This window comes from Pogoniulus pusillus, chromosome 20, assembly GCF_015220805.1.
Source record: "Pogoniulus pusillus isolate bPogPus1 chromosome 20, bPogPus1.pri, whole genome shotgun sequence".
Classification (NCBI taxonomy): domain Eukaryota; kingdom Metazoa; phylum Chordata; class Aves; order Piciformes; family Lybiidae; genus Pogoniulus; species Pogoniulus pusillus.
In genome coordinates, this window is record NC_087283.1 from 20880996 (window position 1) to 20894423 (window position 13428).

The 13428-nt window shown below is 53.0% G+C and overlaps 1 protein-coding gene across 4 annotated transcripts in view; it reads left to right on the top strand.

The window, feature by feature from the left end:
* Nucleotides 1-420: 420 nt before the first annotated feature.
* PDPR (pyruvate dehydrogenase phosphatase regulatory subunit) overlaps nt 421-13428 on the top strand; it is a 51159-nt gene continuing 38151 nt past the window's right edge. The window contains exons 1-3 of one of the 4 annotated variants that reach the window (XM_064160522.1): nt 421-488; nt 945-1650; nt 4897-5030. In XM_064160522.1, coding sequence (XP_064016592.1) covers nt 1424-1650; nt 4897-5030 — 361 coding nt within the window. In that variant the 5' untranslated portion in view covers nt 421-488; nt 945-1423. The other 3 variants (XM_064160524.1, XM_064160521.1, XM_064160525.1) reach the window with 3 other exon arrangements.

The following is a 13428-nucleotide window of genomic DNA, read 5'->3' on the forward strand; positions in this document are numbered from 1 at the left end:
TTGGTGTGGCTCATTGAGCGCGAAGGGGCGGGGCGAAGGGGCGGCGGGGCGGGGCGTCCAGCACAAGTCACGCCCTCCCTCGAAGCTCATTGGTCGCGCTTGCGCTAGAGGCGGGGTTAGGGGCGTGGTCTCGCTCGGTGGTCACGCCCTCCCGCCGTTCGTTTCGCTCTGGGGCGGTGCTAAACCACGCTGGCTACGCCCCCTTCGTCGCTGATTGGTGAATATCGGCGCGGGGGGCGGTGCTAAGTCTCGCTGGCTACGCCCCCTTCGTCGCTGATTGGTGAATATCGGCGCGGGGGGCGGTGCTAAGTCTCGCTGGCTACGCCCCCCCGTCGCTGATTGGGGAAGGTCGGCGCGGGGGGCGGTGCCTGGCCTCTCGGCCACGCCCCCCCTCCGCTCCGCACGGTGGCGCAGGCGCAGGGCTGGCTGTCGCACCGCGCCGCCCGGCCGTAAAGCGCGGAAGGTCAGCCGGGCCCCCTCTCCCCCAGGTGAGCCGCCGCCGCCGTTCCCGCTCCCCGCCGCCGCCGCCGTCACCTCCCAGCCCTGCCGCTGCTTCCTGAGCCCACCTGCCAGCCTGCTGGTCCCACAGACCCCTCCTGTTACCTAGCCTCTTCCCCCGCCGCCCCGGGGTCGCGGCTCCGGTGGACGCGAGCAGGCCGAGGAGGCGGCGGCGGCGGCGTCCCCCTCCATGCCCGGGATGGTCAGCGGGGTTCTGCTCCTGCCCGGCCGCTCCCGTCCTGGCAGCCTTTCCCCTTCAGGCTGCGGCTCCCCAGCCCTGTCGGTACGGCCGAGCGGAGCCTCCATGCCCTGGCTTACGGTGTTTGAGCCGGGGGCTGCCGCGCTCAGGGGCCCGGGGCGACGACTTGTGCAGCCGGTACCACTGGCCAGGGCCTTGAGTTCCTCCTCCCACCTGCTCCCGTCACAAACTCCGTTTCTTTCCTCAGGTCAAGGCCTGACCACTCGACTAACGAAGCCTCCTGCGTTAAGCCCAAAGCTTTCGGGGCGCGTTCGGTCTCCTCCGCCTCCTTCCCACCCACCTGTTGATGCGAGAAGGTTCTCACCCTTCTCCTCTCGCCTTCCTCAGGCTCTCCGCTGCTTTTCGCTCGGGTCGAGCTGACCTCAGAGGCAGAGCTGTAACGCTGCGTACCCGCGGCACGGGCTGAGGTTAACCCTTGCCAGCCAGCTCCCTTGTTTCGGCACCGCACAACCGCTGCTTGTTTACTCCTCTGCTCGCCCGACCCGCCAAGGCCGTGTGATGCCCTCGGCTGCCAACTCGTCTGTAACAAGAGAAGTGCTAACGTGATTCTCCTCTGGTGTTTTTTTCCCCCCCTCCCTTCCTAGAAGGAGTGGTGCTGGCTTCAGCCCGAGCACATCTAGGCGGTGGTGGTGGTGCTTGAAGGGAAGCTGCCAGAGCCCTGCCGGGATGTTCCTGCGCTTGCTGTCGGATGTGCGGTGGCGAGCGGCTAACCCGAGATGGAGAGGAGCCTGCTGCCCCTGCAGGAGCACTTCCAACGCAGCAGAACCTCACCCACTTGCCTTGCCAGCGCGGGCACAGGTGGTCATCTGTGGTGGAGGAATCATGGGCACCTCCGTGGCCTATCACCTCTCCAAGATGGGTTGGAAGGACATAGTCTTACTTGAGCAGGGCAGGTAAGGAGTGGTTCTGCTTGGAAGGTACCTTTAAAGGTCATCAAGTCCAGCCTTTAACCCAGCACTGCTAAGGTGCCACTAAACCGTGCTCCTCAGCTCCACAGCTCTGCAAGCCCTCCGGGGTGGGGACTTCACCACTGCCATGGGCAGCCTGTTCCAGGCCTTGACAACCCTTTTGGGGAAGAAATTGTGTCCAGTTCTCGGTCACTCAGTTGCAGAGAGCTGCTGAGGTGCTGGAAGGTGCTGAGAGAAGGGCAGCAAGGCTGGGGAGGGGCCTGGAGCACAGCCCTGTGAGGAGAGGCTGAGGGAGCTGGGGGGGTGCAGGCTGCAGCAGAGGAGGCTCAGGGCAGAGCTGATTGCTGCCTGCAGCTGCCTGCAGGGAGGCTGTAGCCAGGTGGGGTTGGGCTCTGGTGCCAGGCAGGCAGCAGCAGCAGGAGGGGCCCCAGGCTGAAGCTGTGGCAGGGCAGGTGTGGGCTGGCTGTGAGGAGGAAGCTCCTGGCAGAGAGAGTGATTGGCACTGGCATGGGCTGCCCAGGGAGGTGGTGGAGTGGCCGTGGCTGGAGGGGTTGGAGCTAAGGCTGGCTGGGCACTGAGTGCCATGGTGTGGTTGGTTGGGCAGGGCTGGGTGCTAGGTTGGCACTGAGTGCCATGCTCTGGTTGGTTCCTAGGGCTGGGTGCTAGGTTGGCACTGAGTGCCATGGTCTCGTTGGTTGGCTGGGGCTGGGTTCTAGGTTGGCACTGAGTGCCATGGTCTGGTTGGTTGGGCAGGGCTGGGTGCTAGGTTGGTACTCAGTGCCATGCTCTGGTTGGTTCCTAGGGCTGGGTGCTAGGTTGGCACTGAGTGCCATGGTTTGATTGCTTGGCCAGGGCTGGGTTCTAGGCTGGCACTTAGTGCCATGGTGTGGTTGGTTGGGCAGGGCTGGGTGCTAGGTTGGCACTTAGTGCCATGCTCTGGTTGACTGAATAGGGCTGGGTGCTAGGTTGGACTGGCTGAGCTTGGAGGTCTCTTCCATCCTGGTTGATTCTATGGTTCTATGAAACAGGAATTCCACACCTAGCAGCATCTGCTCGAGAGTGGCTTTAAACTGGGAGAGGGGTGATTGAGAGTGGAGAGGAAGAAGAAACTGTTGGCAGTAAGGGTGGGGAGGCACTAGCAAAGGTTGCCTGGGGAGGTTGTGGCTGCCCCCTCCCTGGAGGTGTCAAAAGCCAGGTTGGAAGAGGCCTTGAGCAAACTGGGCTGGTGGGAGGTGTCCCTGCCCGTGGCGAGGGGGTTGGAACTGGATCATTTTGGAGGTCCCTTCCAACCCAACCCATTCTGTGAATCTATGATCCTCCTTTGCCTGTGCTTCAGTGCTTCTGTTAACCATCTTCTCCTTCCAAGAAGGGAATTGGCACAGGAGATAATCACAGGCTCACAGGATGTTTGGTGTTAGAAGGGACCCAAAGAGATCATCGAGTCCAACCCCCCTGCCAGAGCAGGACCACACAGTCTAGCTCAGATCACACAGAAACACATCCAGACAGGGCTGGAAAGGCTCCAGAGAAGGAGACTCCACAACCTCCCTGGGGAGCTTGTTCCAGTGCTCTGGAAGGTCCCCCCTGTGTTGAGCTGGAGCTGCAACTTACACCCATTGCTCCTTATCCTATCCCAGGGACCGGTGAGCAGAGCCTGTCCCACCCTTCCTGACCCCCCAACCCTCAGATGTTTATAGACATGTATTAAATCCCTGCTCAGTCCTCTCCTGACTAAGCAACCACAGGTCCCTCAGCCTCTCCTCATCAGGCAGTATCTAGTCCCCTCATCATCCTCCTGGTCCTCCACTGGGCTTTCTCCAGCAGATCCCTGTCCCTCTGCAGCTGGGCAGCCCCAAACTGAACACAGTACTCAGGATGGACTCTCTCCAGCAGATCCCTGTCCCTCTGCAGCTGGGCAGCCCCAAACTGAACACAGTACTCAGGATGGACTCTCTCCAGCAGATCCCTGTCCCTCTGCAACTGGGGAGCCCAAAACTGAACACAGTGCTCAGGATGGACTCTCTCCAGCAGATACCTGTCCCTCTGCAACTGGGGAGCCCCAAACTGAACACAGTACTCAGGATGGACTCTCTGCAGCAGATCCCTGTCCCTCTGCACCTGGGGAGCCCCAAACTGAACACAGTACTCAGGATGGACTCTCTCCAGCAGATCCCTGTCCCTCTGCAACTGGGGAGCCCCAAACTGAACACAGTACTCAGGATGGACTCTCTCCAGCAGATCCCTGTCCCTCTGCAACTGGGCAGCCCCAAACTGAACACAGTACTCAGGATGGACTCTCTCCAGCAGATCCCTGTCCCTCTGCAACTGGGGAGCCCAAAACTGAACACAGTGCTCAGGATGGACTCTCTCCAGCAGATCCCTGTCCCTGTGCAACTGGGGAGCCCCAAACTGAACACAATACTCAGGATGGACTCTCTCCAGCAGATCCCTGTCCCTCTGCAACTGGGGAGCCCCAAACTGAACACAGTACTCAGGATGGACTCTCTCCAGCAGATCCCTGTCCCTCTGCAACTGGGGAGCCCCAAACTGAACACAGTACTCAGGATGGACTCTCTCCAGCAGATCCCTGTCCCTCTGCAACTGGGGAGCCCCAAACTGAACATAGTACTCAGGATGGACTCTCTCCAGCAGATCCCTGTCCCTCTGCAACTGGGGAGCCCCAAACTGAACACAATACTCAGGATGGACTCTCTCCAGCAGATCCCTGTCCCTCTGCAATTGGGCAGCCCCAAACTGAACACAGTACTCAGGATGGACTCTCCAGCAGATCCCTGTCCCTCTGCAACTGGGGAGCCCCAAACTGAACATAGTACTCAGGATGGACTCTCTCCAGCAGATCCCTGTCCCTCTGCAACTGGGCAGCCCCAAACTGAACACAGTGCTCAGGATGGACTCTCTCCAGCAGATCCCTGTCCCTCTGCAACTGGGCAGCCCCAAACTGAACACAGTACTCAAGATGAGGTCTCAGAATCAATAATGTTGGCAAAGACTCTTTAAGATCACCAAGTCCAAGGCTTGTTAAGAACATCCAAGTCCAAACCCTTCTGTGCTGGAAAGTGTCAGCGTTCAGGACTAGTTAGAGAGAAGTGGGTTTGGAAGGCAAAGTATCTTCAAAAGGAGAAGCATTCTAGAGGTTGCATCATCCACTTTTTGTTTGGTAGCTCTTGGGGAGAGACTGATACCTGCTTGTGCTGTCAACTTCTCCTGCAGGTTGGCTGCTGGCACCACTCGCTTCTGCGCCGGCATCGTGAGCATGGCCCGCCCTGTGTCCATCGAGCTGAAGATGGCAGACTACTCAAACAAGCTCTACCAGCAGCTGGAACAGGAGACAGGAGTGAACACAGGTACTGACATCGTGGAGTGAGCTCTCAGAAGCCAAATCCAAGGTCTTGACACTAAAATAGCAATGGGGCTTGCACGGCGTCAGTGGCTCCTGCTCAAAAGAGCAAAGTGAACCAGATGCAAGGAGCTGGTACCAAGGCAGGCAGGAGGGCATCAGGTGGTGACAGCCAAGGCAGACTGCTCCAAACTGGATCCATTTTTGTGCTGTCTGTAGTGTGGGCATACACAGGGGAACTTTCACAAGGACACTCCTGTGACATAGAATTTAGCATAGAATAGAATCAGTCAGGGATGGAAGGGACCACAAGGATCATCTAGTTCCAACCCCCCCTGCCATGGGCAGGGACACATCTTACATCAATTTAGCATCTGGCCCCAAAATTTAGCATCTCACCCCAAAATTTAGCATCTCACCTCAATTTACATCTTCTCTCCATTTTATATTTCACCCCAAAATTTAGCATCTTATCTCCATTTTATATCTTACTCCAATTTAGCATCTCACCCCAAAATTTAGCATCTCACCCCAAAATTTAGCATCTCACCCCAAAATTTAGCATCTCACCTCAATTTACATCTTCTCTCCATTTTCTATCTCACCCCAAAATTTAGCATCTTATCTCCATTTTATATCTTACCCCAATTTAGCATCTTACCCTAAAATTTGGCATCCCACCCCAGAATTTAGCATCATTGCCCAACATTTAGCATCCCACCCCAACATTTAGCATCTTATCTCCATTTTATATCTCACCCCCAATTTTAGCATCTTATGTCCATTTTATATCTCACCCCAAAATTTAGCATCCTACCCCAAAATTCAGCATCTTATCTCTATTTTATATCTCACCCCAACATTTAGCATCTTATCTCCATTTTATATCTTACCCCAACATTTAGCATCCTACCCCAAAATCCAGCACCTTATCTCCATTTTATATCTTACCCCAACATTCAGCATCCCACCCCAACATTTAGTATCTTATCCCCATTTGATATCTTACCCCAAAATTTAGCATCCTACCCCAAAAATTAGCATCCCACTCCAACATTTAGCATCTTATCTCCATTTTATATCTTACCTCAACACTTAGCATCCCACCCCAACATTTAGCATCTTGTTTCCATTTTATATCTTACCCTAAAATTTAGCATCTCACCCCAAAATCCAGCACCTTATCTCCATTTTATATCTTACCCCAACATTTAACATCCCACCCCAACATTTAGCATCTTGTCTCCATTTTATATCTTAGTCCAAAATTTAGCATCTTCATTTTATATCTTACCCCAAAATTTAGCATCTTACCCCAACATTTAGCATCCCACCCCAAAATCCAGCACCTTATCTCCCTTTTTATATCTTACCCCAAAATTTAGCATCCTACCCCAAAATCCAGCATCTTATCTCCATTTTATATCTTACCCCAATTTAGCATCCCACCCCAACATTTAGCATCTTGTCTCCATTTGATATCTTACCCCAAAATTTAGCATCTTCGTTTAATATCTTACCCCAAAATTTAGCATCCCACTCCAACATTTAGCATCCTACCCCAAAATCCAGCACCTTATCTCCATTTTATATCTTACCCCAAAAGTTAGCATCCTACCCCAAAAATTAGCATCCCACTCCAACTTTTAGCATTTTATCTCCATTTTATATCTCACCCCAAAATTTAGCATCTTATCTCCATTTTATATCTTACCCCAAAATTTAGCATCCCACTCCATTTAGCATCTTATCTCCATTTTATATCTTACTCCAATTTAGCATCTTACCCTAAAATTTAGCATCCTACCCCAAAATTTAGCATCTTATCTCCATTTTATATCTTACCCCAACATTTAGCATCCCACCCCAACATTTAGCATCTTGTCTCCATTTGATATCTCACCCCAAAATTTAGCATCTCACCCCAAAATCCAGCACCTTATCTCCATTTTATATCTTACCCCAACATTTAGCATCCCACCCCAACATTTAGCATCTTGTCTCCATTTTATATCTTACCCCAAAATTTAGCATCTCACCCCAAAATCCAGCACCTTATCTCCATTTCATATCTTACCCCAATTTAGCATCTTTCCCTATAACTTAGCATCCTACCCCAAAATTCAGCATCTTATCTCCATTTTATATCTCACCCCAACATTTAACATCCTACCCCAAAATCCAGCATCTTATCTCCATTTTATGTCTTACCCCAACATTTAGCATCCCACCCCAACATTTAGCATCTTATCTCCATTTTATATCTTACCCCAAAATTTAGCATCCTACCCCAAAAATTAGCATCCCACTCCAACATTTAGCATCTTATCTCCATTTTATATCTTACCTCAACACTTAGCATCCCACCCCAACATTTAGCATCTTGTTTCCATTTTATATCTTACCCCAAAATTTAGCATCTCACCCCAAAATCCAGCACCTTATCTCCATTTTATGTCTTACCCCAACATTTAACATCCCACCCCAACATTTAGCATCTTGTCTCCATTTTATATCTTAGTTCAAAATTTAGCATCTTCATTTTATATCTTACCCCAAAATTTAGCATCTTACCCCAACATTTAGCATCCCACCCAAAATCCAGCACCTTATCTCCCTTTTTATATCTTACCCCAAAATTTAGCATCCTACCCCAAAATCCAGCATCTTATCTCCATTTTATGTCTTACCCCAATTTAGCATCCCACCCCAACATTTAGCATCCTACCCCAAAATTCAGCATCTTATCTCCATTTTATATCTTACCCCAACATTTAGCATCCTACCCCAAAATCCAGCACCTTATCTCCATTTTATATCTTACCCCAATTTAGCATCTTACCCTATAACTTAGCATCCTACCCCAAAATCTAGCATCTTATCTCCATTTTATAGCTCACCCCAGAATTTAGCATCCTACCCCAAAATCTAGCATCTTATCTCCATTTTATATCTTACCCCAACATTTAGCATCCCACCCCAACATTTAGCATCTTGTCTCCATTTTATATCTTACCCCAACATTTAGCATCCTACCCCAAAATCCAGCACCTTATCTCCATTTTTAACCTTACCCCAATTTAGCATCTTTCCCTATAACTTAGCATCCTACCCCAAAATTCAGCATCTTATCTCCATTTTATATCTCACCCCAACATTTAACATCCTACCCCAAAATCCAGCATCTTATCTGCATTTTAAACCTTACCCCAATTTAGCATCTTTCCCTATAACTTAGCATCCTACCCCAAAATTCAGCATCTTATCTCCATTTTATATCTCACCCCAGAATTTAGCATCCTACCCCAAAATCCAGCACCTTATCTCCATTTTTAACCTTACCCCAATTTAGCATCTTTCCCTATAACTTAGCATCCTACCCCAAAATCCAGCATCTTATCTCCATTTTATATCTTACCCCAATTTAGCATCTTACCCTAGAATTTATCATCCCACCCCAAAATTCAGCATCTTATCTCCATTTTATATCTCACCCCAAAATTTAGCATCCTCCCCCAAAATCCAGCATCTTATCTCCATTTTATATCTTACCCCAATTTAGCATCTTACCCTAAAATTTAGCATCCCACCCCAAAACTTAGCATCTTATCTCCATTTTATATCTTACCCCAACATTTAGCATCCCACCCCAACATTTAGCATCTTATCTCCATTTTATATCTTACCCCAACATTTAGCATCCCACCCCAACATTTAGCATCTTATCTCCATTTTATCTCACCCCAAAACTTAGCATCTTATCTCCATTTTATATCTCACCCCAACATTTAGCATCTTATCTCCATTTTATATCTCACCCCAAAATCCAGCATCTTATCTCCATTTTATATCTTACCCCAATTTAGCATCTTACCCCAAAATTTAGCCTCTCACCCCAATATTTATCATCTTATCTCCATTTTATATCTGACCCCAGAATTTAGCATCCTACCCCAAAATCCAGCACCTTATCTCCATTTTAAACCTTACCCCAATTTAGCATCTTACCCTAAACTTTAGCATCCCACCCCAACATTTACCATCGTACCTCCATTTGATATCTTACCCCAACATTTAGCATCCTGTACCAGAAATGAGAGTTGGATCCTATGGCCAAACCAGACACTGCTCTGGAGCTGCATCCCAGTTTGAGAAGGTTGGGGGGGCAGGGATGAGCAGGGAGGAACTGCAAAGTTCTTTGTTCCTGTTTCTCTGGTTAAAAGGTTGCTTGGCTTGTGGTTGCTGCACCTGTTCCAATGTCTGCCTGGCAACAGCCCTGCACTCCTTTAGACATGCGTGGAAGGCGATGGAAAGTTCCTGCCTCCTGCCTCGTGGCCGTAGCCTATATAAAGGGGTTGGAAAGCTCAGACTTGCTGCGAGCCGTCGGTGGGCGGGAGGCTCCCGGGATGCCCGGCACTACTTTTGCTTATTCTGCCTAAATCGAGTAGATTTTCTCGTACTCAATCTCAAATTGATCTGTTTGTAATAAATGTGGTGCTGTGGCTCGGATCCTCCTTGCTCTGAGCTGGGACTAAGGCTCAGACGGTTCGGGGGCTGATACCTCCGGGCTCAGACTGCTTGGATATCTCAACCCAGGTAGAATAAGCAAAAGGGAGAAAAACACCCTAATTTTTGTGCACGGAGAGCCGAGCAAAGACTCCTCCTGGCCCTAAGGAGTGCGTGAGTACAGGGGGTTTTCCCGGGTTCTGCTTGGTCGGGGAATTCGGGGTCCTGGAAGGGCAAATGAGTGAGAGGCTCCATCGCGGGCGAAGCGAGTGCGGACCCTGCGGTAGTGCAGTTCCCATAGCCCGCCAGGGACTGGGTCACGAACGAGGGGGAGCGAATATGTGTGTGTGTAAGAAGGCACTCCAGGAGCGGGTCCTGGAAGTGCAAAAGGCACTGCAGAAGACGTGGGAATTCGGGGTCCTGGAAGTGCGAATGAGTGAGAGGCTCCATCGCGGGCGAAGCGAGTGCGGACCCTGCGGTAGCGTCCCCGCCAGGGATGGGGTCACGAACGAGGGGACGCGAGTGCGTGTGAGAAGGCACTGCAGAAGCGGGTCCTGGAAGTGCAAAAGGCACTCCAGAAGACATGGGAATTCGGGTTCCTGGAAGTGCAAACGACTAAGAAGGCACTCCAGAAGCGGGTCCTGGAAGTGCAAACGAAGGCACTCCAGAAGAGGTGGGATCCAAAGCTGCAAACGCGGCAGGAAAGGATTAGGTTACCTGACATCCCGCCTGAGGTTTGGGGAGGCAGGGAAATTAGGAGGTGAATATTACGCGGGACTCCTGCCAGGGAGAGCTGCCCCTGCACCGCCCTGTGCCAGGGCTAGCCACGGCGAGCTGCCCCTGCACCGCCCGGTGCCCGGGCTCGGCACGGCGAGCTGCCCCTGCACCGCCCTGTGCCGGGGCTAGGCACGGCGAGCTGCCCCTGCACCGCCCTGTGCCGGGGCTAGGCACGGCGAGCTGCCCCTGCACCGCCCGGTGCCGGGGCTGGGCACGGCGAGCTGCCCCTGCACCGCCCTGTGCCAGGGCTAGGCACGGCGAGCTGCCCCTGCACCGCCCGGTGCCGGGGCTGGGCACGGCGAGCTGCCCCTGCACCGCCCGGTGCCGGGGCTCGGCGCGGCGAGCTGCCCCTGCACCGCCCGGTGCCGGGGCTGGGCACGGCGAGCTGCCCCTGCACCGCCCGGTGCCGGGGCTGGGCACGGCGAGCTGCCCCTGCACCGCCCTGTGCCGGGGCTAGGCACGGCGAGCTGCCCCTGCACCGCCCGGTGCCGGGGCTAGGCACGGCGAGCCGGCAGCAGCGGGGCCGGCTGAGGGGCGATCCCGGGGCGCGGCGAGCGAGGAGCCCCGGGCGCAGCCCCGGCCCGGGCGGGGAGCTGGAGCGTGGGCGTCCGTGCTGGGACCCAGCGGCGGGAGCCTGATTGAATGAGGCTCAGGTGCGGCGGAGTGGCGCTGATGAGCGCCGCAGCTGCTCCGGGAGAAGCCGGCGGGAGCCCCGGGCAGGGTTGCCTTTGTGAAGGGCCGGGGGCCCCGCGATGGGTGCGCCCCCGGAGAGGGGCAGCACCTTGGCCTTTGAGAGAGAGAGCTGTGGGCAGACCTCAGCCCGGAGTGGGGTTTGTGTCCGTACCTCTAAATTCAGGTGGTGCTAGAGAGTTTAAGAGAGAAATGGGGAACCTTCTAGAAGATTCCCTGGGGGCTGCTGAGAAATCTGATCGATTTTTTTAGGAGCCTTCGTTTAAACCTGGGATGAATTGAAATGAATCTTAAGGATTTGGTTTACAGCAGAGGAGGGGGAAGTGATGAGAAGAGCTGGAATGAGAAATGGGGAGCACAGGCAGCAGTGGGGTCCTACTGGTAGATAGTAGCTGAAGATGAGGCAGCAGCGTGCCCAGGTGGGCAGCAGAGCCAATGGCATCCTGGCCAGCATCAGGAGCAGTGTGGCCAGTAGGACAAGGGAGGTTCTTCTGCTAGGAGCAGCTGTGGAGCTGTTGGAGGGCAGCAGAGCCCTGCAGAGGGACCTGGACAGGCTGCATGGGTGGGCAGAGGCCAAGGGGATGAGAGTGAAGAAGGCCAAGGGCAGGTTGTGCACTTTGGCCACAGCAGCCCCAAGCAGCAGTGCAGGCAGTGGCCAGAGTGGCTGAGAGCAGGCAGGCAGAGAGGGCCCTGGGGGTGCTGTGAGAGAGCAGCTGCAGAGGAGGCAGCAGTGTGCCCAGGTGGGCAGCAGAGCCAGTGGCATCCTGGGCTGTCTCAGGAGCAGTGTGGGCAGCAGGAGAAGGGAGGTTCTTGTGCCCCTGTGCCCAGCCCTGCTCAGGCCAGCCCTGGAGTGCTGTGTCCGGTTCTGGGCTCCTCAATTGCAGAGAGAAGTTGCAGTACTGGAAGGTGTCCACAAGAGGGCGACAAAGCTGTGAGGGGCCTGGAGCACAGCCCTGAGAGGAGAGGCTGAGGGAGCTGGGGGGGTGCAGCCTGCAGCAGAGGAGGCTCAGGGCAGAGCTGATTGCTGCCTGCAGCTGCCTGCAGGGAGGCTGTAGCCAGGTGGGGTTGGGCTCTTCTCCCAGACATCCAGCAGTAGACCAAGGGGACAGAGTCTCAAATTGTGCCAGGGCAGGTTCAGGCTGGATGTTAGGAGGAATTTGTTGGCAGAGAGAGTGATTGGCATTGGAATGGGCTGCCCAGGGAGGTGGTGGAGGCACCATCCCTGGAGCTGTTCAAGCAAAAACTGGATGAGGCACTTAGGGCCATGGTGTGGTTGACTGGCTAGGGCTGGGGGATAGGTTGGACTGGCTGAGCTTGGAGGTCTCTTCCAACCTGCTTGATTCTATGAAAGGGGAAGTGATACCAAAAGGAATTGCTAGAGGAATTAACAGAAAAATGAGACAATCAGACTCCTGGGGGGGGATACAGGCACTGGTAGACCAATTGGAATCAAAATAAGCTTGTGTGGGGGTGTATGGGTTAGCAAAGAAAATAAGAGAGGCTGTCTAACTTGGCCAATGACTTAATGAAAGGCAGATGGGAGAAGGAGTGTTAGGAGGAAGAGAATTAGCTAAGAGATCCTTTGGGAGAATGCAGATGGATTTTACTGATCTGCCCAAGGTAGGAAGAGATCAACCTCTATTAGTATTGGTAGATCACTTGACCCACTTTGTGGAAGCCTTCCCAAATGCTGGAATATTACTAGAAGAAATTGTACCCTGATATAGGTGGATTCAGACAGGGGTTCCCACTTCATTTCCAAAATAATGAAGGGTGCAATGGAGGCATTAGGAATAAAATGGGAATATCAGACCCCTTGGCAGCCTCAGAGTTCAGGAACAGTAGAATGCATGAATGGGGAAATAAAGGAAGACCTTACTAAGCTGTTGTTGGAAGCTAAAATGAGTTGGGTTAAGTGTCTTCCTTTGGCCCTAAAGTGTATAAGGATGCAATGGAGGCATTGGGAATAAAATGGGAATATCAAACCCCTTGGCAGCCTCAGAGTTCAGGAAGAGTAGAATGCATGAATGGGGAAATAAAGGAAGACCTTACTAAGATGATGTTGGAAGCTGAAATGAGTTGGGTTAAGTGTCTTCCGTTGGCCCTAATGTATATAAGGATGCAGCCTAGAGGAGACATAGGGCATGGAGTCAGTCATCAGCAAGTGTGCAGGTGGCACCAAGCTGGGGGCAGATGTGGCTGGGTCGGAGGGCAGAAGGGCTCTGCAGCAGGACCTTGACCACCTGGACAGATGGGCAGAGTCCAAGGGGATGGCGTTCAGTAAGGCCAAGTGCTGGTGCTGCACTTTGGCCACAGCAACCCCATGCAGAGATACAGGCTGGGGTCAGAGTGGCTGAGAGCAGCCAGACAGAGAGGGATCTGGGGGTGCTGATTGATACCCACCTGAACATGAGCCAGCAGTGTGCCCAGGT